The sequence below is a fragment of the Panthera uncia genome, chromosome F1 (genome assembly GCF_023721935.1).
Source record: "Panthera uncia isolate 11264 chromosome F1, Puncia_PCG_1.0, whole genome shotgun sequence".
NCBI classification, from domain to species: Eukaryota; Metazoa; Chordata; class Mammalia; order Carnivora; family Felidae; genus Panthera; species Panthera uncia.
The window spans coordinates 21,998,671-22,024,800 of NC_064813.1; the positions used below are offsets into that span (position 1 = coordinate 21,998,671).

Sequence of the window (26,130 nt, forward strand, 5' to 3'; positions counted from 1 at the left end):
GTTTTCATAAATAAATACCAAACAATGTCATTTTTTTGTGGCAATCAACAGCCTACATCGTTAAATAAGTACTAGGGATATAATGTACAGCATGTTGATTATAGTTAATAATACTGTATTATATATTTGAAAGCTCTTAAGAAAGGGGATCTGGAAAGTTCTCATCACACGAAAAGATGTGTGACTACATGAAGTGACAGATGTTAAATAAACTTATTGTGGTGATCATTTTACAATATAGACAACAATTACATCATATACCATAAACTAATACATTAGAGGTCAATTATATCTCAATAAGACCATAAAAAGAAAACAACCCGTATCAATGCTCTTCAAATTTCTTTTTTTTAACTGGACACATTCGTCAAATCAAATCTTAGGCAGAAATAAACATAGACAACAGGAAGCAGTAGGAGGGGAGTCCACCTCAGAGTCCCCAAGACCTACCCCAAACAAGCTCCATGAGGCACCGTTTAAAACTACTTAGCTGCATAATCAAAAAATAACATTATAACCAAAACACAACTGATTCCTTTCTTTGATATTGGCACAAGGACAATACATTCATTTGCTTATTGTTCTTTTAGGTAGGGAATGATAAACTGTAAATGTTATTAGAGTTTATTCAATGAAGCTAGGCTCAGAGGGTCTCTCTCCAGATGGGAGTAAACTTTGCTTCCTTCATTCCACAGTTACATAAATCAACATATATTTGGAAAGTCTTCTATGGTCAATACAGCTAGCCAAGTAAATTTATGTGACCCTTAAAATAACAGTTAAAAACTAATCTTCTAAAACAAAAATAAGTTTAAACTTCCCCCAAAAAAGTCATGGAGTCTAACAAACCTTTAAATATGTAATAAATGGTTTTCCATTAGGATCCTAGACTTTTCTACATCTGTTTAGGCTAGAAATTTCTAAAAGAACAGTTCTCTTGTGAAATTCTGAATTTAACTTCCAGACCCCAGCTAAAAGAGGAAGTATAAGGAGTGAGTGAAATGAAAAAATACTAAGGGACTTATCCAAATATTTTTGAAGCTGCAAAAATATTCAGGGTAATTTTGGGGAAAAGTACAAATTGGTTTTTATTTTATAAAAACTGGCTATTCCTACTGTGTTTACTTTGGAAACCTCATCTGCAAATAAACTTCATTCTGTTTGATACTGTAGGTTGAATTCACAAATGACATTTGTCTAAATTCATTTATGGAGCATTATGTCCTGTTCTCCATTTCTAATAAAAATGGAGAACACTGTAAAACAAACAAAAACAAAAAGTCAAAAATCCAGGAAGCCAGGGTTAGGATACCTATTCATGTGACATTTATATTACCACAAAATAATTGAAATTCAAGGGAAGTTACTTGTTCCTAAGGAAAATATGAAAGTGAATTAAATTTATTAGCAAATCAAATTGGTCCTATTCATGATTTGCTTACTTAAATATATTCTGTAAGACAGCATTATTTCAGAAAAGTGTAAGTATTAGATATTCCTAATTGATCCACTGACTTCCTCCACTCCAACAGGCTATGTTAATGTAGATATTACTACAAAAAGTCCATCCTTGTTACATATCAATTAACTACATATAAAGTAAATCTGTTTAACAGGTTTCTAATAGTTTTATGATATATCTGCATATTTACTTTTTAAAAACTAGTCTTTAGGAAAATAAAGAATACCAAAACAGAGGAAAAGGATATTCTGTGGCAAAAACAACATGAACAACTAAATCTATATATGTAAAAAGAAGACAATGTCAGGCAATGAACAGGCTAATTCAAATATGCCCCTTTGCCATAAGGATTATTTTGCCCTGATTATTTTGTGAAACAGCAGACACAAGAGAGGCTCTGAAAACAGAGTGGAAGTTACCTTTTTTAATAAGGGAAATTTACATTTACAAAGGAAATTTCCATTTGTGAGGGTATCTCCCTTCCCTGTTCCAAGAAGAGGATGTCTCTAAGTCACAAGAGACTCTTTTTAATGTAGAAGGCTCCACTTAAATCTGCATAACGAACTTTACCCTGGGTAACCTTGCTTTTCCTGGTCACCTTTCCAAAACTGGCCTCCCCTACCTCTTTCTTTCTTTTTCTTAAAGTAAAGGTGGCATTTAAGCCTGAATTTTAAACCATCTTGTAAAGTTACTAATTTTTCCCTGGGTATCCCTCATGTGTACATAAGGTATACAAGTTAAATTTTTTCTGCTTGTTTTTCTCTTATTAATCTGCCTGTTGCAAGCTGAGTCTTATAAGGGTAGAAGAAAAAAATCTTTTTCCCTCCCCACACTTCCAAGATTCCATTAAAGAAAGTTCCATGCTCTTGGCAGAAAGAAATAAGAGAAGGAACCCTCAACCCTGAGTCAGGGTACCTGAATCCTTGGTCATGCTCTGATTTAGAATCAGCATCCCAGCTTACATGGGACATCAATAAATTCTGATATAGGGCCTCCCTGTGCACAGTAAAACTATTAGCAAGACAATTCCTTTCTTCCTCAATTTTCTATGATTATCATAATTAACAAATAGCAGACCTGAGATTTTATGTGAATGTGGAAATCAGTGTGGATTTCTCCTAGTCCAAATCTCAACTTTGTTCTACTTTCCAATATTCATGTATTCAGTAAACAGATATTAAGTATCTACTAATTTATTATATGCTTGGCACTCTGATAGGCAGCAGAGATATAAAAACAAAAGCAGTTCTTGCTCAGGTGAAGTTTACAGCTTATTGTGGTAGATCCACTGTTACCATAATACAACATGATTATAAGATGAGAGAAGAACAAAGGAGAGGCACAGATTTGAGAATTCAGAGAGGGCCTTGAGGGAAATCAGATCCAACATGATTTTGAAGGATGAGAGGAAATTAGCCAGATAAATGAAGACGAGGGGTTGGTGGTTGGTTATTGGTGCACAGCCTGGAAAGTTTTCTGGGAAGAAGGAACAGCCAATCCAAAGTCTCAGAGGAGAAAACACTATGAACCAGGGGAACTAAGAAAAGTACATTAAAACTGAACTCACCGTGACTCACATCTACATTAAACTCTAGGATGATCCTCCAGGATGAAAGTACCCACAACTATCAGTCACTTTTTTATACTTTCTTCCAGATTCTGTTCAGTGTTTTCTCTCCATTAACCTAATTCTTTACTGTCTTTCTAACCCAAAGTTCTTTGCTGTGATTTCTAAAAACTCCATTCCATTGTTGGACCCTCTTATTCCCAGTCTTCATGAAAAATTCAAATTCCTATCCTCAAAAAAAAAAAAGTCTCTCATCTGAACTAGTCTCTTCTCCAACAGCTCTCTTTAATGAAGGCTGCCCATTCTTCTAACCCCATATCTCTTAGAGATTGGACCTGGAACAGCCTTCTCTTTCCTCACTCCAACTTGCCCCACCCTGAGGAAAATCCTGCTCCACTGAGACTTGTGCCATCCATCTTTATTGTTATGTTGCTGCTGTTCCTCATTTACTGAAGACTATGACACCTAGCCCACTGTCTTTCTCTCCATCCCATGTCTCGCTGTCACCTCAGTGCTTTCCACATTCACACAGACAACCGATCCAGTTTGCCAAACCCTGAATACTCTGACCTACTCACCTCCTGTAGCCCTGATTATTGTTTCATTTCAGTCACAAACTTCCATGGCCACACTATGGAACCTGTCCTCAATGAGGGCTGTTCTAGACATCTCATTTTCTTACCATACTCTCCAAGTCCTCTAGTCCTTACTCAGTTGCTCCCTCTATAACCCTTCTGCATCATGAAAACATGTATTATATCTATTTTTTGATCAATATTGAATTCTTAAAGCCTAATACATACTAAGTAGGCCTCAATAATTTTTGTTGAATGCACAAATGGGTAAAGCAACAAATGAAGATATAAATAAATGAGAGAATGGTAGAGAAATAATTGAAAATGTCATATGGCCAAAGATAAATGAGACATTAGGTGAGGAAAGGATGGGTTGACTGAGAAGGCTAGTATGAAAACAGAATGGAAAATATTTTAATAGCCAACTGAATGTAAACAGCAGAAAAAGAGAAGGTATCAAGGATGACTGACTCAGGTCACTTATGCTGAGGTGACTGTAAGAAAAGTGGGAACATCAAGAGCAAAGGGTAACTCTAATGATGAACATGTCTAGTGGGGGAGATTCTAACTTAGAATGGGCCATGTGGTAAGGTTAAGAGGACCAAAGAGAGCTGGAATACAGGACGAAAGTTGAGGAGGCAGTCAGGATTGGAGGTTTGGACATTATCTGCACAGAGTAAAAGAAAATTAGTGAGATTCATTCATTCAAACATTTATATAATAACTATTAATTGAGCACATACTATGTGTCAAACACTGTTTTAGGCATAAACAATTGATAGGTAACATAATAGTAGGTAAACAGTAATGTTATCATAAATGAAGGTAATGGGAAGTATAACACAAAATGAGGAGTGTTATTTTAAATAATGCTATCAGGAAGAAGAAACAATGAAGTAGAGGTCTTAGTGAACTGAGAAAAGAAGCCATGCAGAGAAAGGAAGAAAAGACCGAATTATGATATAAAATAAAGAGGCTGGCCAAGGTTGAGAAACACAAACATTTAGAATAAGAGGAGGAAGAAGTACCAGCAATGTAAGCAGAAAAGGAATGGACATCTGTTGGGAACAACATCATATCATGGGTCCTTGGGGTGAAAGAGTTTGAAAAAAGTTCAAAATGCTCAACAGTGTCACATTTTACAAAGAATGAGGATGGAGGCAACAGTCATTGGATGACACGAAGAGAACAATTCTAACTGGGTGGAGATAGTGAAAGTTAAAGACTACAGAATAAATAAATATGAGGGGAAAAAAGGAAATAAATGTCACTCAAGAAGATAAAGAAGAAAAGGTCTACTCTTGAGGAAGAAGCAAAATTTAGAAAGAGGAGTGTGGCTCTTCACTTCGCTTTTGCCTAGGAAAGACTTGATCTCTCTCCTCCTAGATTCCAGAATCTGACATCTGCAGACACCAGACCTATGTGTGATTCATCCTAGCGTCCCCAGAACACACAACACAGAGCCTTGCTTATGAATCTGTTCTGGAAGTATGTGGAGTGTATTTGAAATTTTCCTTTCTTTTTTTTAAAGTTTTTATTTAACTTCCAGTGAGTTAACATACAGTATAACATTACTTTTAGGTGTACAATTCAGTGATTCAGCATTTCCACACAACACCCAGTGCGCATCACAAGTGCCCTCTTCAAACCCCATCATCCATTTAACCCATCTGCCCACCTATGTCCCCTCTGGTAACCATCAGTTTGTTCTCCATAGTAAAGCATCTGTGTCTTGGTTTGCCTCTCTCTTTTTTCACTTTTGCTCATTTGTTTATAACAGCTTATGCTACAACAGCCAAATCACAGAAACAGCCCAAGTGGCCATCGATTCACGAATGGATAAAGAGGATGTGGGGTGTGTGTGTGTGTGTGTGTGTGTGTGTGTGTGTGATCTATGTGTTTATCATTTCTTGCAATGATAAAATAATATTGATCTACTGTGTTTATTTTATTTTTTTTTAATGTTTATTCATTTTTGAGACAGAGAGAGACAGAGTATGAATGGGGGAGGGGCAGAGAGAGAGGGAGACACAGGATCGGAAGCAGGCTCCAGGCTCTGAGCCATCAGCCCACAGCCCGACGCGGGGCTCGAACTCACCAACCGTGAGATCGTGACCTGAGCCGAAGTCGGACGCTCAACCGACTGAGCCACCCAGGCGCCCCCGATCTACTGTGTTTAGATCACACACACACACACACACACACACACACACACACACACACACATATACACAATGGAATATTACTCAGCCAAAAAAAATGAATGAAATCTTGCCATTTGCGATGACATGGATGGAGCTAGACAGGATTATGCTAAGATACTGATAAGATTATGCTAAAATAAGTCAGTCAAAAAAGATAAATACCATATGATTTCACTCATATATGGAATTTGAGAAACAAAACAAATGAAATTTTGTTTTTTTTAAGTGACAATGCCTTCACTCTTTTCCTTTATTTAAAAACATAATATGGGGCGCCTGGGTGGCGCAGTCGGTTAAGCGTCCGACTTCAGCCAGGTCACGATCTTGTGGTCCGTGAGTTCGAGCCCCGCGTCAGGCTCTGGGCTGATGGCTCGGAGCCTGGAGCCTGTTTCCGATTCTGTGTCTCCCTCTCTCTCTGACCCTCCCCCGTTCATGCTCTGTCTCTCTCTGTCCCAAAAATAAATAAAAAACGTTGAAAAAAAAAAATTTAAAAACATAATATATTCATTATTTTAAAAATAAGGCACATTAAAGAAAAAAATATTAAAATTACCTGTAGTTATACTATCCAGTGATTGCCATCAACATTTTGGGTATGGCTTTTCCATTTTATTCTAGAAATATGCATATATATGTAAATAAATATCTTACCAGACATATAATTTTAACAACATCATTTTCAATAATAATTTTACTTGCTTTTTATTAATTATTTAAACTTTATCAAATTGAATTAATTTATTAATTTCATAAATATTATTTGAATGAACAATGGCCACATTTTCATAAACAGTTTCACTAATTCCTGGAAACTCTCTTCTTAATCACAGAAACTAATTTAAAAAAATTTTTTTTTAATTTTTTTTTTTCAACGTTTTTTATTTATTTTTGGGACAGAGAGAGACAGAGCATGAACGGGGGAGGGGCAGACAGAGAGGGAGACACAGAATCGGAAACAGGCTCCAGGCTCCGAGCCATCAGCCCAGAGCCTGATGCGGGGCTCGAACTCACGGACCGCGAGATCGTGACCTGGCTGAAGTCGGACGCTTAACCGACTGCGCCATCCAGGCGCCCCAAAACTAATTTTAAAATTTTAAATGGTTTAACCATACCATGTATCTTTTTTCTAAGTTCATAATTTAAAAGTTGATAAAATAACCCAATGATGATACTTTTAAAGTAAATAAATTATTAGCACCTATTTTGAAAGGTTTTTTTTTCCATTTTATTTACTCATTCACTCACACCAAGCTGCTTAAATTATATGGTAAATGACCTTAACGTACTTCCCCCTAACCTCAGGGCCTTTAGCAAGAAGAGAAAAACCATTTATAATTTTTGTCACAAAGCCAAATCATAACCAAAATGTTACAAGGGAGGTCTCAAAAGTAGCTCATACCATCTCTCAGAAGACTTTACATTTATAACCCTATTACAGTTGGTTCATTCTAGGAATGCATAAGGAAACCTGGAAAATATATGAAGCATGGACTCCTATTTCCATTTATTTACCGTAGGTCATAAATTTCTTAAATAAAACTTGCCTTACTTTGACTCTTAACTCTTCCATTTCCTCTTTGCTACTGCAGAATATAAAATAAAAATTAGATTGTCCCTGATGAATGTTTTTATTTATGCTGAGCAAAGTACAAATAAGGATAAATCATGAGATGTATTTAGCATTTACAACCTAATACCTTCAGGGAACTGCTTACCACTTTATTAGATATGCCTACTGTTTTCAAAGTTGCCTATGGATTTGTAGTATACAGAAGTATTTAAAATACAGTCTTTTCTTCACTCTTTGTATGTGAAAACCCTTAAACTGCTTTTCAAAAAACAAATTCATATGTGTTCTCCAAAGGTAGTAAGCTACTTTTAATTGATATAATTACTTTGTCAAAGGTATTAACCAAGACTTTTCTTGCAATGGTAAAATAATATTGATCTACTGTGTTTAGTACAAAAGTTATAACTTTTTCTTTCAGGAGAACAGTAATCATAATAGTAGGACTCCTGGATAGTCAACTGAGAAAAGAAAATTAAAAAACTATAAGCTCTTCTATGTCTAGAAATTAACAACAACCAATTACCTTGAGCCAGATTATTTAATTATCATAATTAAAGGAAAATACTAGCAGTAGGTACCTCTTAATCTGGAGAAAAGATGTAGTAGTCAGACCTTTTTATTTTTCCCCTTCTTTGATAGATAAAGACTGACCTTTGGTCTTCTGGGCACACAAATCTCTTGGTCAGCTAGGCCAACTGGCCTAGATATTCAGGCACCTTTGTGTAAAGGAGAGGCTATGATTCTAAAATTCCTTTTCCCCAAGATTCAAAATTAGGTCCCTTTCAAAATGCTTTCAACAAAAGACCTCACTTGATTTTTACATATATAACAAAGAATTCTTGTTACATATGTCTTTAATAATCCCTGGTTTAGATGACTGAAACATAATTGCTTTCTTAATGATTTAAAATCTTTACAAATACAAACATACAAATACAATATTGTTTTGAAACAACAGGTATATAACCTCTTAACTGTATTAGTTCTCTTATTCTTTCTAAATTCCCATAAGATAATATGTACTCTGGTGTGTGTATGTATGTGTGTGTGTGTGTGTGTGTGTGTGCATGTGTGTGTGCATAGGCGCACATGTGTATGTGTGTGTGTGTACAAAGAAAGAAAGGCATACCTTTCACCATAGACACATGCCTCTCTACACAAAAAGTTTCAAAAGAAACCTTTAAAATTTAAATTGATAAAATATAAAAGGAAATATCCAAATTGTTGAGGCTCTGTGAAAATGACCCAATGGAATTTTATTTGCTTTTAACACTACAGATGTATTTCACTCCCTTGTGTTCCTTTGTGGATCCCAACAGGTGAACTCTTGAAGAGACTATAGTCAGTGACTTCAGTGATGATTAAGTTGTTTCAGTTTTGAATATCAAACACTTGGGACATTTTCCTTTCAATTCAAATCTTTAATCTCCACCATAACTCCAATAAAAATAAATCCCAAAATGGCAGAATAGATCATTTCTTTCAAGCCAGTTTGGACTGAATAAAATTTTTAATGACTTTGAGATTGACACCATAATGTTTTGATAGTTAAGACTCTTGCAAACCCAGAGTTAGCTATGCAAGTGATTGGCACCATTAAAGCTCACATCTCACGGTTGAAATCAACATTTTATTTCAGCTTCTAATCAAAATAGAGTCAACAACTGATGAATGGATAAAGAAGTTGTGGTTTATACATACAATGGAATACTACTTGGCAATAAGAAAGAATGAAATATGGCCTTTTGTAGCAATGTGGATGGAACTGGAGAGTGTTATGCTAAGTGAAATAAATCATAGAGAGAAAGATAGATACCATGTGTTTTACTCTTATGTGGATCCTGAGAAACTTAACAGAAGACCATGGGGGAGGTGAAGGGGGAAAAAAAGGTTACAGAGAGGGAAGGAGGCAAACCATAAGGGACTCTTAAAAACGGAGAATAAACTGAGGGTTGATGGGGGTGGGAGGGAGGGGAAAGTGGGTGATGGGCATTGGGGAGGGCACCTGTTGGGATGAGCACTGGGTGTTGTACAGAGACCAATTTGACAATAAATTTCATATTAAAAAAATAGAGTCAACTAAGAAAACAGTTTGTTTCTTTTTCTATTGTTATGGTTCTGTTGAATGCATGTAACCTAATCACTACCATCTGCCCTTAACACATCTTTCTTTTCTTTTCAGAAATATTCTTTCAGACATTTATATAAGCTTCTCTCTCCATTCTGTTTTCTAAATTTCACAAGTTTTGTTTTATAGATATGACTCCACTGCCTTCATAGAATACACTGCCATAGTTTGTACCTAGTGCTTCAACCAGTTCCCAGAGCCAATACATGAAACCATAAAATGGAAGACGGACATTCTCATTTTTTACAGGCTCATCCTTTTAAACAATGCATTCCCCACTTCCCATTCCCCACTGCTCCACATGACAGGAGGGCTCCACTTGACTCTTGGTATTTTCTGCCTAAGTAAGATTCTACTGAGAAAAGTCATCTTTTTCTTTTTTCCACTTGCAAAGAATATTATGTCCTATGCACAGTATCAATGTCATTTTTAAACACCGTTCACATGCTCAGAGGTCTGTAATAAATAATTTTTAAATAATAAACTAAGTATTTTATGTTTTATTTTTTCTAAGCAAATAGAAAGAAAAAGTACACATGACTTCGTATAGCCATATCAGTAATTTAATTAATTAATGACTCCTAGGTGCCTTGGAGGGATAAGGTAACAATGTGACAGGAGTATGAGAGGTTCCCCACACACATTCATGAGGATAACATGTCAATCTTAGCATAATAGAAAAAGAAAGTATTCTACTGGAACTAGGATAAATATTCCTTTCTGGTGTATTTTTGGATGTAAAGACTTCATATCATTTTAAAGTATGAGCTCTGAGTTCTACACTTCATTTTCAACATTTAATTAGGTGAAGTCAAAGAATGAATAAGTGGAAACATTTACGCATTGTTTTCTAACATTTCCTGTAGTTTTCTAGAATGTTATAATTGTCTCTGATACATTTTCAAATTTCAGAGGAAACACCCGTTTCTACTTATTTTCAAGGTCAGCAGTAAGGTTATGTTTCTGAAATAACGTGTGGAATGAAACTCAGAATAAGGGAAAATAAAATGGCAGACACCTCACTCCAGAGTATTAATTGTTCAAAACTCTGGGTTTCAAAAAAAAAAAAACAAAAAAAAACCTCTGGGTTTCAGAGTCTCATCATTAAGCTCTATGCAAAAAGCTCTTGGTCTGAATTGTAGTCACAAGGCATCTTTGGCCAAAGTGGCAGGAAGGGGTTTTGCTGAATTCACACTCCAGCAAAGTTAACAGTCTTTCTAATATCAGCATGAACCAGTGAAAATAAGCATAAAACTAGCAAGAGAAATATATCCAGTAATCTCTCATCTATGAGGCTTTTTTGTTGCCAGGATGTTAGGATTTTTCATAGATTAAGCGTAAGACTGTCACTTCACATACTATCATCTGATTCAGTCGTTCTCCACTTTGGTATTTATACAAAAGAAATGAAAGCATATGTCCATGCAAACACTTGTACATGAACGTTTATACAGCTTCATTTGGAAATTTTTCCAAAGAAGACATATAGATGGCCAACAGGTACATGAAAAAGTCTCAACATCACAAATCATTAGGGAAATGCAAATCAAAACCACAATGAGTTATCACTCCATAGCAGTCAGAATGGCTAGTACCCAAAAGACAAGAAATAACAAGGGTTGGCGAGGAGAAAAAAGAACCATCATGCACTGTTTGTAGGAATGTAAATTGGTGTAGGCACTGTGGAAAGCAATATGGGTGTTCCTCAAAAAGTTAAAAATAGAAATACCATATAGTCCAGTAATCCCACTACTGGACCCAAAGAAAATGAAAACACTAACTCAAATAAACCCCTATGCTTATTGAAGCATTATTTACAATAGCCAAGATAAGGAAACAACCCAAGTGTCCATCAATAGATGAATAAAGAAGATTTGACACACATATACACACGTTTGCACGCATGTGCACGCACACACACGCTGGAATACTACTGAGCCATAAAAAAAGAATGATGTCTTGTCAATTGCAACAACATAGATGGACCTTGCAGGTATAATATTAAGTGAAAGAAGGCATTCACTTATATGTAAAATCTAAAAAGCAAAACCAATGAACAAACAAGCAAAAACAGACTCTTAAACACAGACAGCAAACTGGTAGTTGCCAAATGGGAGGTGGGTAGGGGAGTAGGTGAAACAGATAAAGGGACTTAAGAAGCAAAAGCTTCCAGTTATAAAATAAATAAGTCACAGAGATTAAAAGTACAACATAGGGAATATAGTCAATAATATTGTAATAATGCTGTATGGTTATAGATGACCACACTTATCGTGGTGAGCAATGAATAATGCATAGAATTTTCCAACCACTATATTATACACCTGAAACTAATATAACATTGTGTGCTAATTTTACTTAAAGAAATGCATCCTCCGATAAAAAAACAAAAGTGGAAATCACAGGCAGGGACTTATGGTGGTCAAGGGTATCATCTGAGGAGAAAGACTAAGTATGTCCCCTAAGTTCAATTTAACCTTGAGCAAGATGCTCTGCTTCCCTATGCTTCAGTTCCCTCATTCATGAATTGAGGTTTATGATCATGCTGTCTTCCTTACATGGTAAAGATTAAATGAAATAAAATTAAACTCTTATTGAATGGCCATATCAAGCACTCGACCATCTAAATTGATACTATTATTATTTTCTTAGCCTGAGAAAAGGAAAGAATCATGGGAGCCTTTCATGTCTAATAGAGAATGAGGAAAAGTCTGCCCGTTCCAAACAGAGCAGCACAGGAGCCTCTCCCAAAGAAAGCATTAAGTGCTGGAAGGACCGCTGGAATTAATACATCTTATACCAAAGACCTGCATGTTACATGATAAGATAGTCATTAAGGTTTACTGAGAGACTTCCAAATATCATCATTTATGTCCTTCAAAAAATATAAATTAGTTGACAATGATTCCTTTATTTAATAAAACTCCCTTCTGATATAATACAGCCAGCATTACTTTCAAGTAGGGAGTTACACCAATCCATAGGGCCAGGATGTCCAGGTGGAAGGTTTTTTGTAGGAGGATAGGGAGAGAGAGGAGGAGAGTGTTTGGAGACGTGAATTGGGAGAGGTAAGGAAAAAGAATGGGGAAATTCAGAACAAGTAAATCATCCAATTAACAATGGATCTTTCACATTAGCTTCTTTGACGCAAGAATATAACATCTGTGGGTAACTTTGAGATTTCAAACTTGGACGTTTCTTATACCTAAGGAAGCATTAATTAGATCCATTGATAATAACCCAGTTTACAAAGAAATGGACGAGTAAGACTATTTAGTTCCTTTTTCAACTTCAAAGGTGAATTAAGTACATCCTTGAGATGTGTCTTAACTTGTGTTTCCAAAATGTAATACCGTATGATGATTTATAGACTGATGCTTGGCAAATAATTTCTTCACTTTGGTTTCTTTTATGTTAAATAAAGATGAAAGATACTCTACTTAATTATTATTTAAAAAAAAAGAAGAAAGCGGAAACTTCAAGTTATCTCAAGAGAAAGTTGATACAAAAAATATCCCACTAGGTTAGGAAATTGATGAACTATAGAGGATAAAGCATAATATTTCACAATTTTCATTAGAAATAAGAGATGAAAAATCACTTTTGAGTAAAATGTAAGGACTAAGCACACGTGTGGCCCTCCTGCAGTTCTCACGTATGTTAAATGTGCAGCTATCACTGTATCATCAATTTTTCCCAGAGTTGTTTATGTTTATATAATAGAATTTGGAGCAATGAGAAAAGAAAAATGGCTAAATTATATGCTAAAAATTCTGCAAATCCAATTTTAACTCTGTCACTCTGCTTTTTGTTAACAAAATCTTCTACCTTGGTGGCTTTCTTTAAGGAAAGCATTGGCATATACAGTTTCCAGTAACCCCTTCACAGTATCTTTCCTCACACAGGAAATTAAAAAAAAAAAAAAAACATCTCTCCAGCCTTTTCCCATTTGAGTAAATGTATTTCCTAGCAATAGCTAGCCATCTGGTTTCTAAAAAACATAGGGGCACAATTTCTCCACTTTGAAAGCAAAATAACATTGTGAGGATTATAAAAATACTAGTTAACATTTATTGGGCACTTACCCTGTACCAGAACTTGTTTGAAACATTTTACACGCATTATCTTATCTAATCTTATAATAACTTTCCAAAATGGATAAGTCTGTTCTCCCTGTTTTACAAATTAGGAAAGTGGAGTTTAAAGAGACCATGTCATGAAGGAATATAGAATTCTTTTCATTTGGGATACATTTATCTTTAGGTAACTGAATACTCGCTTCCAATTGGCTTAAGCAAAATGGTCATTTCCTTAACTCTGGAGGCTTAGCAGTAGGATGGGATTGAGTGTTGACTTAACCCACAGGCTTTGGATTTTCTTAGCTTCTTACTCTCCCTTACATTTGTTTAATTCCCAGAATTATATGAAGATGCCTGCATCAGGTCTGGGATTCACATCCATACAGGATAATATCTAGAAGAGAATTTTTTCAAGATGACTCCAGTTAAATTCCTCTTGAGTCTCAAGTGGCCCAAAGTAGATGAGATGATCTTTCTTGAACCAGATGGTGAGGGGGTTGGGATTCCCATGATGGACAGCTAAATTAAGTCTCACCCTGTTGGCTTCAAACTTCAATTTATAAAAATGGACAATTTTAGCAATGCTTCTCTTTAGTCCTATTCTGCCTAGCTAAATTTCAAGGTCAAAATATCAGCGGGCTAAATTTCTGTTATATACCTGTATCTATAATTTTCAGCAATTTATATCAAGTTTTCATAAATTGTTATTCTTGTAAATTACTTGGTAATTGTCAGAATTGTTAAAAAGTATTAGGACTACAAAAATTATGCATCACACCATTTATTTAATAACTAAAGTGTGTATCTTTGTAGGGCTTATTTTTTCCATTTAAGACAACAATATTTTCAATTTTGTGTTAGTCCATTTTCCCTGGGTATGTGGATATAAATGGGAGTTACATTTATGAGACCCACCATGTTATTTTCTAGCTCTGGGGCCCAACTCCTAATAAAGTCCTATGGTTCTCCCTAAAAGTTCATCCAATTCGTTTTGGGAAGCTCCAAGTTGTGCCTGACTACTCACAGGTTTGAACAACTATTCTTTCAAATGCCCGAAGTGCCAACCATGTCTCTTCTCGCCTATTCTCTTCTCTAGCACTTTCTGCCAGAACCACCATGTCCACTGGGAATGGCATCTTCTGCCCCATTTTTCTGCAGAAGACCACTGTCACTTTTAATCTGGAACTTCACAACACCCAAAGCAGGTGGTGTCCTCACTGATGCAAGAGAAAGCAGTACTCTCCTTACTTATACCCTCTACTTTGTGCTCATGATATTGACTGTACCCCAGAGTGTTATACAATTCCAGATTAAAAACAACTACAAAAGGGCTTTCCTTCACATTAAGGTCAAACATAGCCGATGGGATGGGACAGGTCCTGGGGGTTCCTGGGTGGCTCAGTTGGTTAAGTGGCCGACTTCGGTTCAGGTCAGGATCTCACAGTTTGTGAGTTGGAGCCCTGGGTCAGGTGGGCTATGTGCTGACTGCTCTGAGCCTGGAGCCTGCTTCGGATTCTGTGTGTCCCTCTCTCTCTGACCCTTCCCCACTCACACTCTGTGTGTGTCTCTTTCTCAAAAATAAATAAACATTAAAAAAAAAATTAAAGAAACCCAGGTCCTGTGAAAGTCTTGTACTCTTCCCCAATTCTTTTCTTTCTAGGTTCCCAAATTCTCATGCAAATGTTCATACAAATAACTGCTAAAGGATTCCCCTGTAGTTGTCAGACCCTGCCCAGGCATTTCAGAATCTCTATCATGGACACAATATGGACTCAAGCCATAACCTTCTTAAGGCTGTTTCTTCCAACAAAAGACTTTTTACACTAAAATAACCTTCCAAGTTTGTATACCATATGCTGATAAAAATATTTTTGCTAGATATTATTCTAGAAATTTGCAATGCCCTATTATTTCCACCATGATGTAATAAGAATTCTTTAGGTATAAGAAGAATTACTGAACCATTTCATTCAAGACTCAAAGGAATCTGTTATGAAATTAATAGAACTTGTTTGGATAACAGTAACCACATCAATCAAATGTGAATTGTGCCTACATAAAACCTTATCTTAGTACTGGCATGCTCCTAGAAACTTAAATGGAAGATAGATAGATGGATAGATAGATAAATAAATAAATAAATAAATAAATAAATAAATAAATTCTTACCATAGTGAGGCCACAACAAGGTAACAGAAAGGAGAAAGAATTGTGACAGACGTATCTCAAACGCTTTTTTAGAAAATACCAAGATTTTCTTAGTATGTAAGTTATAGATTTTATTACCATAAAAATTTTTAGTTACTACATAAGTTACTTACTTATAGTTTTTTTTTACTTTTAATCTTAGAGATTAACATCATTAGAATTTTGCTCGATAACTTTTTCATATTCGACTTCAGTAAACCATCACCCCTTATTTTACCAATTATTCAAAAGCTGTGCATCAGAAATACAAATTGACTTTACTAAACAAGATCTACAAAAATTTTCAATTCCTGTTGAATAAATTTTAAATACATTTATGCTTAAATCTAAATAATACATCACTATAGAATACAATGTATAAACTAATACTATACAAATCTATGCTTCCCCACATTGGTTTAATACTTTTATTGACCTGTGGACTAGGGCGGGGAACAAAAATCTCTTTGCAAACTGTTCTTGAAATCGTATCTGTCACAATTAGGTCAGCCTAACTAATTATGGTAATGTAGTTAATAATAAAGCAGACCCACTTGATTAAACTGACCTCATTAACTTGTTTTTTGTCCAGATGAAACACTTGACCAGAACTTGTAGAGGCAATTTCTTCATAGACTTTATATCCAATATGGCCCCTGTCATCACAGTCTCCAGTGAGCACAAATACAACCTATAATTTTTTTAAAAAAAGAAGACAGTTTAAAGGGTTTTCATAAATCAATATGTATTTATTGACTACCTATTATGTGTTAACATATTACTATTAAACTGGAATACATATATATTATATATACATCTTACATGTATAATATACATATACATACATATGTCTATAATAATACCATACATGTATAATTAATATATAATATATATATTCCACTCTATATGCATTTTGAAAAAGTGTTTGAAGTCCCTCTTACTTAAGAGGTGGAGCTTAATTTGTCATCTCCAAATCAAAGCATGGACATGTGATTTGCTTTGGGCAGCAGTCCAAGACAAAAGGGACATTCTATCAGTTCTGAGCCTACATGCAAGAGGCCTTGTATATTTCCCCTTGGTCTCTGGTGCTTCTGCCTTATGAAAAGAACATGCCTAAACAAACCTACTGGTCTCAAAAAAAAAAAAGAAGTGAGAAACTCGTGAGACAGAGCCAAGTCACCCCAAAGATCAGCCTAGGTAAGTTAAACCCAAACTATCCCCAGACACACAAGTGAGCAAGCCTTTCCTAGACCAATGGAGCCCTGCAAATATGTTTTAAGCCAGTGAGAGTAGAACAGTTTGTTACACAGGAATAGCTAACTGATACAATGAGTAAGTCTGACTCAGACAAGATTCCACATAGGAGGTAATATTTGAGACACAGGCCTTCTTTGTAGGTCTATGCTCTTGTCAATTCTAGGGATAAGACAGAAAGAAGAACTTTCGGGGCGCCTGGGTGCCTCAATTGGTTGAGTGTCCAACTTCTGCTCAGGTCATGATCTCACAGTCTGTGGGTTCGAGCCCTGTGTCAGGCTCTGTGCTGACGGCTCAGAGCCTGGAGCCTGCTTGGGATTCTGTGTCTCCCTCTCTCTCTGCCCCTCCCCTACTGGCTCTCTCTCTCTCTCTCTCTGTCTTTCAAAAGTAAATAAAAACATTAAAAAAAAAAGAAAGAACGTTCATTAATCCCCCATCATTTCCTCTCTATATTAAAAAACAAGGTATTAATATGCACAAATACTACATATCCACTTATGTTTAAATTAAATGGCACATGTATATTGGAGAACATATATACAGATCAATAGTTGTAATTATTGATTTTTGCCACACAAAGTATAGACAAAGAGGAGAGGCAACCTCTCACGTGCCATACAGGTATATACCTTGTTTTATTGTGCTTTGCTTTATTGTGCTTCACAGATACTGTGTTTTTTTTTGTTTGTTTATTTGTTTTTTACAAATTGGAGGTTTGTGGCAACCCCGCATTGAGCAAATCTATCAGCACGACTTTTCCAATGGCATTTGCTCGCTTCATGTCTCTGTGTCACATTCTGGTAATTCTCACAGTATTTCAAACTTTTTCATTATTAGTATGTTTGCTATGGTGATTTGTGATCAGTGAGTATGACTTGCTCAGATGATGGTTAGCACTGTCTGGTAATGAAGCATTTTTAAATTAAAGTATATATATTGTTTTTCTAGACATGATAATATTTCACACTTAAGAGAGTAGACTACAATGTAAACAAAACTTTTATGTACACTGGGAAGCTAAAAAATTCATTTGACTTTATTGTGATATCTGCTTTATTGTGGTAGTCAGAACTGAACCCACAATATCTCCAAGGTATGCCTGAATTCCTTCCAGCTGTATTCAGACTGAAAATTTGGGGGGCTGATTCCTACTCACTTGTGACTGTTTCTGTTGGATAAGCTGTAGCACCTCATGAGTGAGCCGATAATCCTTGGACCGTGCATCAGTGAAAACATAGATGAAAGACCCCGGAAGAGAAATTTCCAAGGCAATTTTTATAGCTCCAATACTCATTTCTGGACAATCACCACCACCCTGTTGAGGAGCAGAGAAAAAAAGTGCAATTATTTAACAACAAAAAAGAAAATATTTTAGTTACGATAAGTTGCTCTAGAAGCTCCAGAACTGAACAAGTTCTCTTCACATTTATTTTCTATCAGTTTGCCACTGTATTAATTACTTTAGTTGCCCGGAGATGGAAAAGATATAGAGTTATGTAGAGATAGAAAAAACAAACAAACCTGTATTTATGGATAAATTAAAAACTCACCCAAAATACACAAAATAATAGAAATTGTTATATACTTTTTATCTAATTAAATGTTGACTCACTTTCTCATTCCCTTACATGACTATTTCATGACATGCCTCTTTTCTTATCCCTCATTTGATGACCTTGTTTCTACTGTACTGGGAAAAGATTAGCAATCAGAAGAGAACTTTCATGAACTCCCACCATGGTGTCTATGAACCTACCTGTAATAGCAGCCACCCGCCTTGCCTTCACGGTGAAGGAATCATCTAGACATAGCTAAGGCTAACTACTCACGTGTGCCTAATCAAAGACATAGCTCCTGTGTGTCCCCTCTCTGGCTGTCCCTTCTCTCTACTCCACTGCCAAAAATTCCTCCTTTACTGGATCATTCCCACCAGCAAACAAACATACTGGTATATCTCCCATATACCGTATATATAACCATATATACCATATATATATATATATATATACCATATATATATACCATATATAGAACTCCCACTTGAGTTTTTGCTCAAATGTTACCTTTCAGAGAAACCATCCATGTCCACCTTATATAAAATACACCCTTTGTCACCCTTTTCACTCTGCTTCATTTTTCCTACCAACACATGATCTCTGTTTTATTTTCTACTTGCATAGGCTCCATATATTTTCCTAAACAAAAATAGTCCTCATCCTAAGAAGAATTCTTGTCACATTTATTTCATTCAAAATTATAGGGGTTTATAGATAAAACTGTAAGTATGCTGTATTTACAGTTTTATATATTTTACATTTATGATTCTTATTCTTATGTTCCATGTTATCAATGTTCTTCAAAATCACAGGTTTTGGGGGCACCTGGGTGGCTCAGTTGATTAAGCATCTAACTTTGGCTCAGATCATGATCTCGCAGTTTGTGAGATCGAGCCCTGCATCAGGCTCTGTGCTGAGAGCTCAGAGCCTGGAGTTTGCTTCAGATTCTGTGTCTCCTGCTCGTTCTGCCCCTCACCCGCCCATGATCTGTTTCTCTCTCCCAAAATAGACATTAAAAAAAGTTTAAAAAATATCACAGGCTTAAATGATTGCATAATATTCCATTATGTCTACATCCCATAATTTAGTCAACCATTTCTCTACTGTTGAACATTAATGCTCTTCCAAATTTTCCTCTACTATAAATTTGGAAATACAAATCTATTTTATTTTATGTATATATATAAAATGTCTGATTACTTCCTTAGCATAGATGTCAATAACTACAGGGCCATGGGAATGGACTTTCAACCAATATGTTTTGAGCAACCAATAAACTGCTTAACACCCCACTAGGATTTAAACATAAAAAGATGAATAATGAGGTAAAGTATCTTGTCCTTAAGGAACTCGTAGTCTAGAAAGCATAAATAAAAAACAAGACAATTTAGGGTTATAGGGGGGTGCCTTATGGTTCTACAGTCCACCAGAATACAGTAAGTAAGAGTTCTTTCTTAAAAAGAAATTAATTACTTGATGAAAGTGATATGGTTTTTTCTTTAAACTCTGGAGATTCTACTTGATTCTCTTATTGGGGCTTTTCCCAGGCTCCAAACAGTCTTAGACTGTGATACAATATCCTGAGAACCATAGTTCTAATCAGGGTCAAAAGAGCCAGGCTTCGAACTATTTACACTGCAGCTTGGACAAACCAGAGAATCTTTTCTTGCTTAGAATCCCACTCAAAACTTACAGACTGTGAGTACCATTATATTAAATGAGTTGGAACAGAGCCCCAACTATTATAAAATGATTCTAAAATTAAAACACCCATCAAATATGTCATAATGGTAGGGGGTTGAAAGCTGCGATAACCTGATCTTAACTTCTGAGAAGAAGTCGGCTATAGACTCCCAGAAATTTTACTCAGTTAATGTCCTTTCTATTTTTGCAGGACTTATCAGCTGTGCATTATTACTTATGTGCATTTTCATGGCATTTAGTTTAGCAGATAATACTGTTCTCAAAAACTCGTACACTTGTATCTTCAGACTGTACTTATCTCCCAGATTCCAACTTTACATCTTCAACCACTTATTAAACATCTACTCCTAGATGTTCTATGGGTCTTCACATTTCCGTGTGTCTAAAGTAGAACTCATTGTATTTTCCCTAATTACGTCTTCCCTATTTTTGTTAATCAAACCACCTGCCTCCATATTCAGGTTCAAACCTGAGTCATCTGGACTCCTCCCTCTTCCTTCACCTAATCAGTAGTCAAACCATTTTCCTTCTACTTCCATCATGAATTTGTCCCCTCCCTTCCTCTTTACTTCCTACAATTCACTCTTCTTATCATTGATTTTGTTACTCATATAGCCTCCAATCTAATCTTCTGCTCTGCCTGCCACCAAACTTTATTTTGCCTGCAGTAAAGAGCTATCTTTATCATGTTCCAACTTAAAATCCTTCACTACTTGGGGCGCCTGGATGGCTCACTCGGTTGAGTGTCTGACTTCAGCTCAGGTCATGATCTCATAGTTCGTGGGTTGGAGTTCCATGTCAGGCTCTGTGCTGACAACTCAGAGCCTGGAGCCTGCTTCAGATTCTGTGTCTCCCTCGCTCTCTGCCCCCCGCCACTAGTGCTCTCTCTCTGTCTCTCAAAAATAAATGAACGTTAAAAAAAAAATCCTTCACTACTTGTGTTGGATCAAATTCTCTTTCTAGTTTCCTATCTCTCCTCCTGCCCCTCTTCATAAATTGCTTCCTTTAAGCTAGGACTACTTCCTGTTGTTTAAATATGCCTCTCGCTTCACACTGTAATGCCGTCAGTGCTTTCATTCATCTTTCTGTTGTTCCATCTCCACTATTAACACTCCTCAAATACACTTCTTCACTCTCCAGATGTACTTTGATATGCTTTACATTTCAATGATATAGCATATTTTCCTCTGCATAAGAGGCGGGAGGATTATCATCTGCAATAAATGTCCTTAAGTGAGCATTTGTTGCTAGGAAAGTGTGAAATAGCTTCTGGGAACATTAATAACTTTAATATATTGCATAGGAATAATTTTTACTCGAAGCCAACTTTGCAAATCCATAACTGCTGGATGGACTGCTCAAAAAACTAGATTCATATTGAATTTTCAAAAGCTTAAACAAAAACATTCCTCAACTGTGCTTGACATCATGCACCTGAGTGTGAATCACAATATAAAAATTACCCATTCCACAAGCATTTGTTGAATGGCCAAGTACACAATACACCTAGCTCCGTGGTAGTATAATTCTAAGGAAAGATTGTCTCTTGCTAATTAATATCACCTAATATCAAGGGATTAGAAGAAATCTTCTATGAACCAAAAGTCAGAACAGCTAAGAAATCTCCAGGGATGCATACTAAGAATGACAGAAAAGATAAATCTTGTCCAGTCAGTAAAGGACAATCTTTGAGCCACTTGACTTGTATTCAAATTTATTCTAAGAGGGCCCAGGGATGCCTTAGTTCATCCTACAACATTACCCAGGAGTAGACTCTAGAGATCATTAGAATCCTTGGAAGTTACTCTAAATGAATTCATCTCATTGAGATCTCTCTAGTATGAGATTCATACTAAAACTTGAATTTAGCCCTAAAAAAACACATGTGTTGAGGTGGAACCTCTAAGCCTTTAATTATTGTTTTTTACCCTATAAATTTGAATAGAGCAGTTTAAAACCACGTCTTAATAAAACCTATATGGTCAATAACATTTTCTGTTATTGGAACACCTTATTCTCCTGAAAAAAAAAAAAAAGCCCCTCTGTGAAACACTGAACTTCATATATAGTAAGTTTAATATTGGTTAATACCCAAAGGAAAGAGTGTGATGAATTCACACAACTATAACTCCACAGAGAATTTCACAAATATAATTGCAAATGAAAGGCATTCCTTTTATTTCTTGACTCTTTTATATATATCACACTCTCAAAACAAAGAATTTGACTTTTATGGACAAACTAATATAAAGTCTCCAAGCAGCCAGAAATTTGAGGAATGTCAAGTCTAGCGGAAACATTTTGACCTACGTATATCAGAAACCCATACTAGATGTACTTAATATCCCTTAGGAGTGATCTGTGTAGCTTAGTGGTTTTCCTGCTGTGGAAATCAGTGTATTCTTTACAATAAAAATAATTATGCTGCCCTGAATTTCACGTTTGCAGACACAGATTATATTATAATCATATTGATTCCATACCGATTAGAAATTGTTCTCAAGAATAAAACTCTTCTCTTACCAAAATAGTACAATATCTTAAAATTATTATCTTTCTGTCTATACTAGATTAGTGGATAACTGAAAATTAAAAATAATTGTTAAATGATAATTTATATCTCAGTGAAACTATTTATCTATCTCATTATGGATGTAGGTTTTTAAAAGGAAAAATAAGTGTTTTTTTCCAAAAGAAGATTACATATAATTTATATTAAAAACTCCCTATCTGATACCTGAGTTTGATTTTCTAATCATTTTAAGTCATAAATAATCACTAAAATTATGCAGAAAAGGAATATTTTAGATATGTGCTGTCCAGTACAATGACCACTAACAAGCCTTGGGAGCTATTGAGCATCTGAAATAATGGCTCATGAGGCTGAGGAATCAAATATTTTTTTCTAATTAATTAAAATTTAAAAAAGTACTAATTTTTCATATCGATGAAAAAATTGGATATACTGAGTTAAATAAATAGATTATAAAAATTAATTTAAACTGTTTTTAAAATTACACATGTGGCTCACATCCTATTTTTGTTGGACAGCACTGCTTTAGAATGATACTTGGTTTCGTTATGCAGGCTTCATTATAAGGTTGTTGCTTTGCACTAAAAGTCTTCCACGAACTTTGCTTTCTGTCAGAAGTTATTAAAAACAAAATTTAAGTAATTTTAATTTACTAAGGCTCAGGAATCAAGTGACAATCTACTCCAAAAATCTATAAATTATTGACTTTAAGTATACATAAAGTTTATAAACAAAGTTTTTGCACATTGATATATATGAAGCTTATCTACAGGTTTGCTAATAATATTTCTCAAATCATTATTTGATCTTCTGATTCTTAAACTCAGTTTTGGCAGAACAGGACTAAAGAGAACCATTGTCAAAATGTCCATGTTTATAAATAAACCTCACAACGCCAGATACTTCAGGTTGATCTATATCAAACTCATGTACAGATTTTAGAATCAGGGGCAATGGGATTATTACTGAAACACTAAAAACAAACCATTTTACATTTTAGCTCCACACTTTAAAAAAGTAGTCCTTTAAAAAGTCTTAACACTTTATGTTTTGATATGAATACCAAATGGGAAAAAACAGTAAGATAATATCCCATAAAACATCTATAATGGAGACATTTAGAATTGATGAACTTGAATCTATGAAAAGTCTCATTAATTTAATTGACACTTTTACTGGTAGTAAGATACCCTACTTGTATTGACTCAATGGATATCTACTCTAAGCCAAACACTAAGAGAGTACTGTCACATACACTATGGTATTTACTCTTTATCTCAATTGATGACGTAGGTATCATTTTTAGCACAATATATTGCCAGAGGACTGAATCTTTAAAATCTCTTCCTAAGGTCACATGACTTTTAAGTGAAAGAACAGAGACTGGAATTCAATTCTGCCTGGTCTGAGCTTTCATGCAAACTCCAGTGAGGCATTTTATTACTTTCATCAACCTCTGTGACTGCAAGCAAGTAGCTTGTAAGAGAAAACTATAAAAGCAAAGGGGAAAAGATTCTCATTCTTCCAGATGCCCACAGAATATTGTACGTTCTTCTATTGTGGCATCTGCTGAGTTGGATTGTAATTTTTATGTTTCCTCCCACTACATCTTTATTCCTTGAAGAACTTAGTAAGTGGTCCATTGTGGTTGGATGAATGAAGGGATAAATGAATGAATAGTGAGTATATGAATGAATGAGACTGTGCAAAACAATCTTGACACAATCTAGGCGTGCTTTCTGTGTTCAACCTGAGCTTTACTCAAGCCTAGCCCATCTCATTTCAAGTAATATAATTCCAGAGCTAGGTCTCCTGAAGTACAAGTGCTTATATATACATACTCTAAGTGGTATACAAAACTAACTCCCTCAAGCTCTCATATCACTGTGTCTCTCTGTCTCTCCCTCTCAATCATGGCATGGTGTCAGGTTTAATATTTAACAAAAGAAAACAAACATGGCAATGGAAATGCATCCCCTAAAACCACATAAACCTGCACACATACATGACAATGCAAACTGCTTTTGTTAACTGTGTTTTTATTTGAACTCTGAGATAGAACTTATCTGTACCAGTGGGCATATTCTTGCTCAGTATTTTGATATTCATTTTATCTTCAGAATTCTACTGATAGCTACAACTTACTAAGTTGCCAAAGACACTTCAGATAGAAAAAAAAAATGTGTACTGGAAAAACAGAAGCATGTGACCCTTCATAGTAAATGTTGCTCCTGGAGTTAAAGAAAAAAACTGTAACCTCAGAGTTACAGTGATAATTATGTTAAAAAATAAATTCCTAGAAAGCAAGATAAAATAGGAATAAACAGAAATCTTATCAGTCAAGGGAGTAATAAAATAGAGATTATCATGCTGTCTTTTCTAAATATAAGACAATGTGGGAGTGGCAATGAACTAAACTGAACCTTTAAACCCTGAGAAGAGTTGGAGAAAAATGAGGTCCCTGTCCAAACCCCAATGGGAAAATGTTTGTCAAACAAGCGATCAGAGTACTGGAAATCTCAGAGCAGGCCCTCACCCATGCCTTATTATGTCTCTTCTAGTCAACCCAATTCAATTCTATTTTCTTCATCCAGTTTCACTGAAATGGTGCTTATACCAGTTGTTTTCCAGGTATGTCTAACTCTAAGCAATGAAAAAATAAAACTTTTTTGGTAGGCTCATGCCTAAGTCCAAAATAAGTATTATTGGCATTATAGTACTTGCCCTTATTCTAACACAACTACAACCTACTAAGCCTTGTTTCAAAGTCAGACTGTATTTTTCCTTCCCACGGAATACTCACTGCTTGAAATGTCTTATTTCTGTAATTTTCCCTTTACCTATAAAATTCAGGAATGAAACTCAGTCTCAAGTTAAACGAGAGTTTACAACCCTCAGTTCTTCTTAAAACACAGTTATGTGATTCTATGAGCAAGAAACAAAAGGTACATGTGGAAACCATTACATTGCATTGAACCTAACATAAAATTTCATTCAAGCAAGTATAAAATAAATTAGAATGACTACAGAACCCTAATGCATCAGTGACATTTGGTCTTCATCACTTGTAGAAACTATGGCGGGGATGTACTGAAAGATAATTGGAGTATTTCAGAGCCCAAACTTCAAATCTCTATAATCAAAATAAAAGTCCAGGCAGTCCACCATGCTGCCCTTTATGAGTTTAGAGAAGGTGGAATCCAAATCAAGGCATCAAAAAACTGTTGACCTTTCTTTCAGATGCATTAAAAGTTAACAATTACAACCATTTCCTGCCTTTCAGGTTATTACCTGCCAGTAGTAACTCTTCA

At 35.4% G+C, this 26,130-nt stretch overlaps 1 protein-coding gene across 1 annotated transcript in view; it reads right to left on the minus strand.

The window, feature by feature from the left end:
- HMCN1 (hemicentin 1) overlaps window positions 1-26,130 on the minus strand; it is a 463,881-nt gene that overhangs the window by 327,991 nt on the left and 109,760 nt on the right. Inside the window, exons 3-4 of the mRNA XM_049634070.1 lie at window positions 18,183-18,341; window positions 16,341-16,463 (exon numbers count right to left, since the gene is read on the minus strand). Coding sequence (XP_049490027.1) covers window positions 16,341-16,463; window positions 18,183-18,341 — 282 coding nt within the window. The remainder of the gene's footprint in view (window positions 1-16,340; window positions 16,464-18,182; window positions 18,342-26,130) is intronic.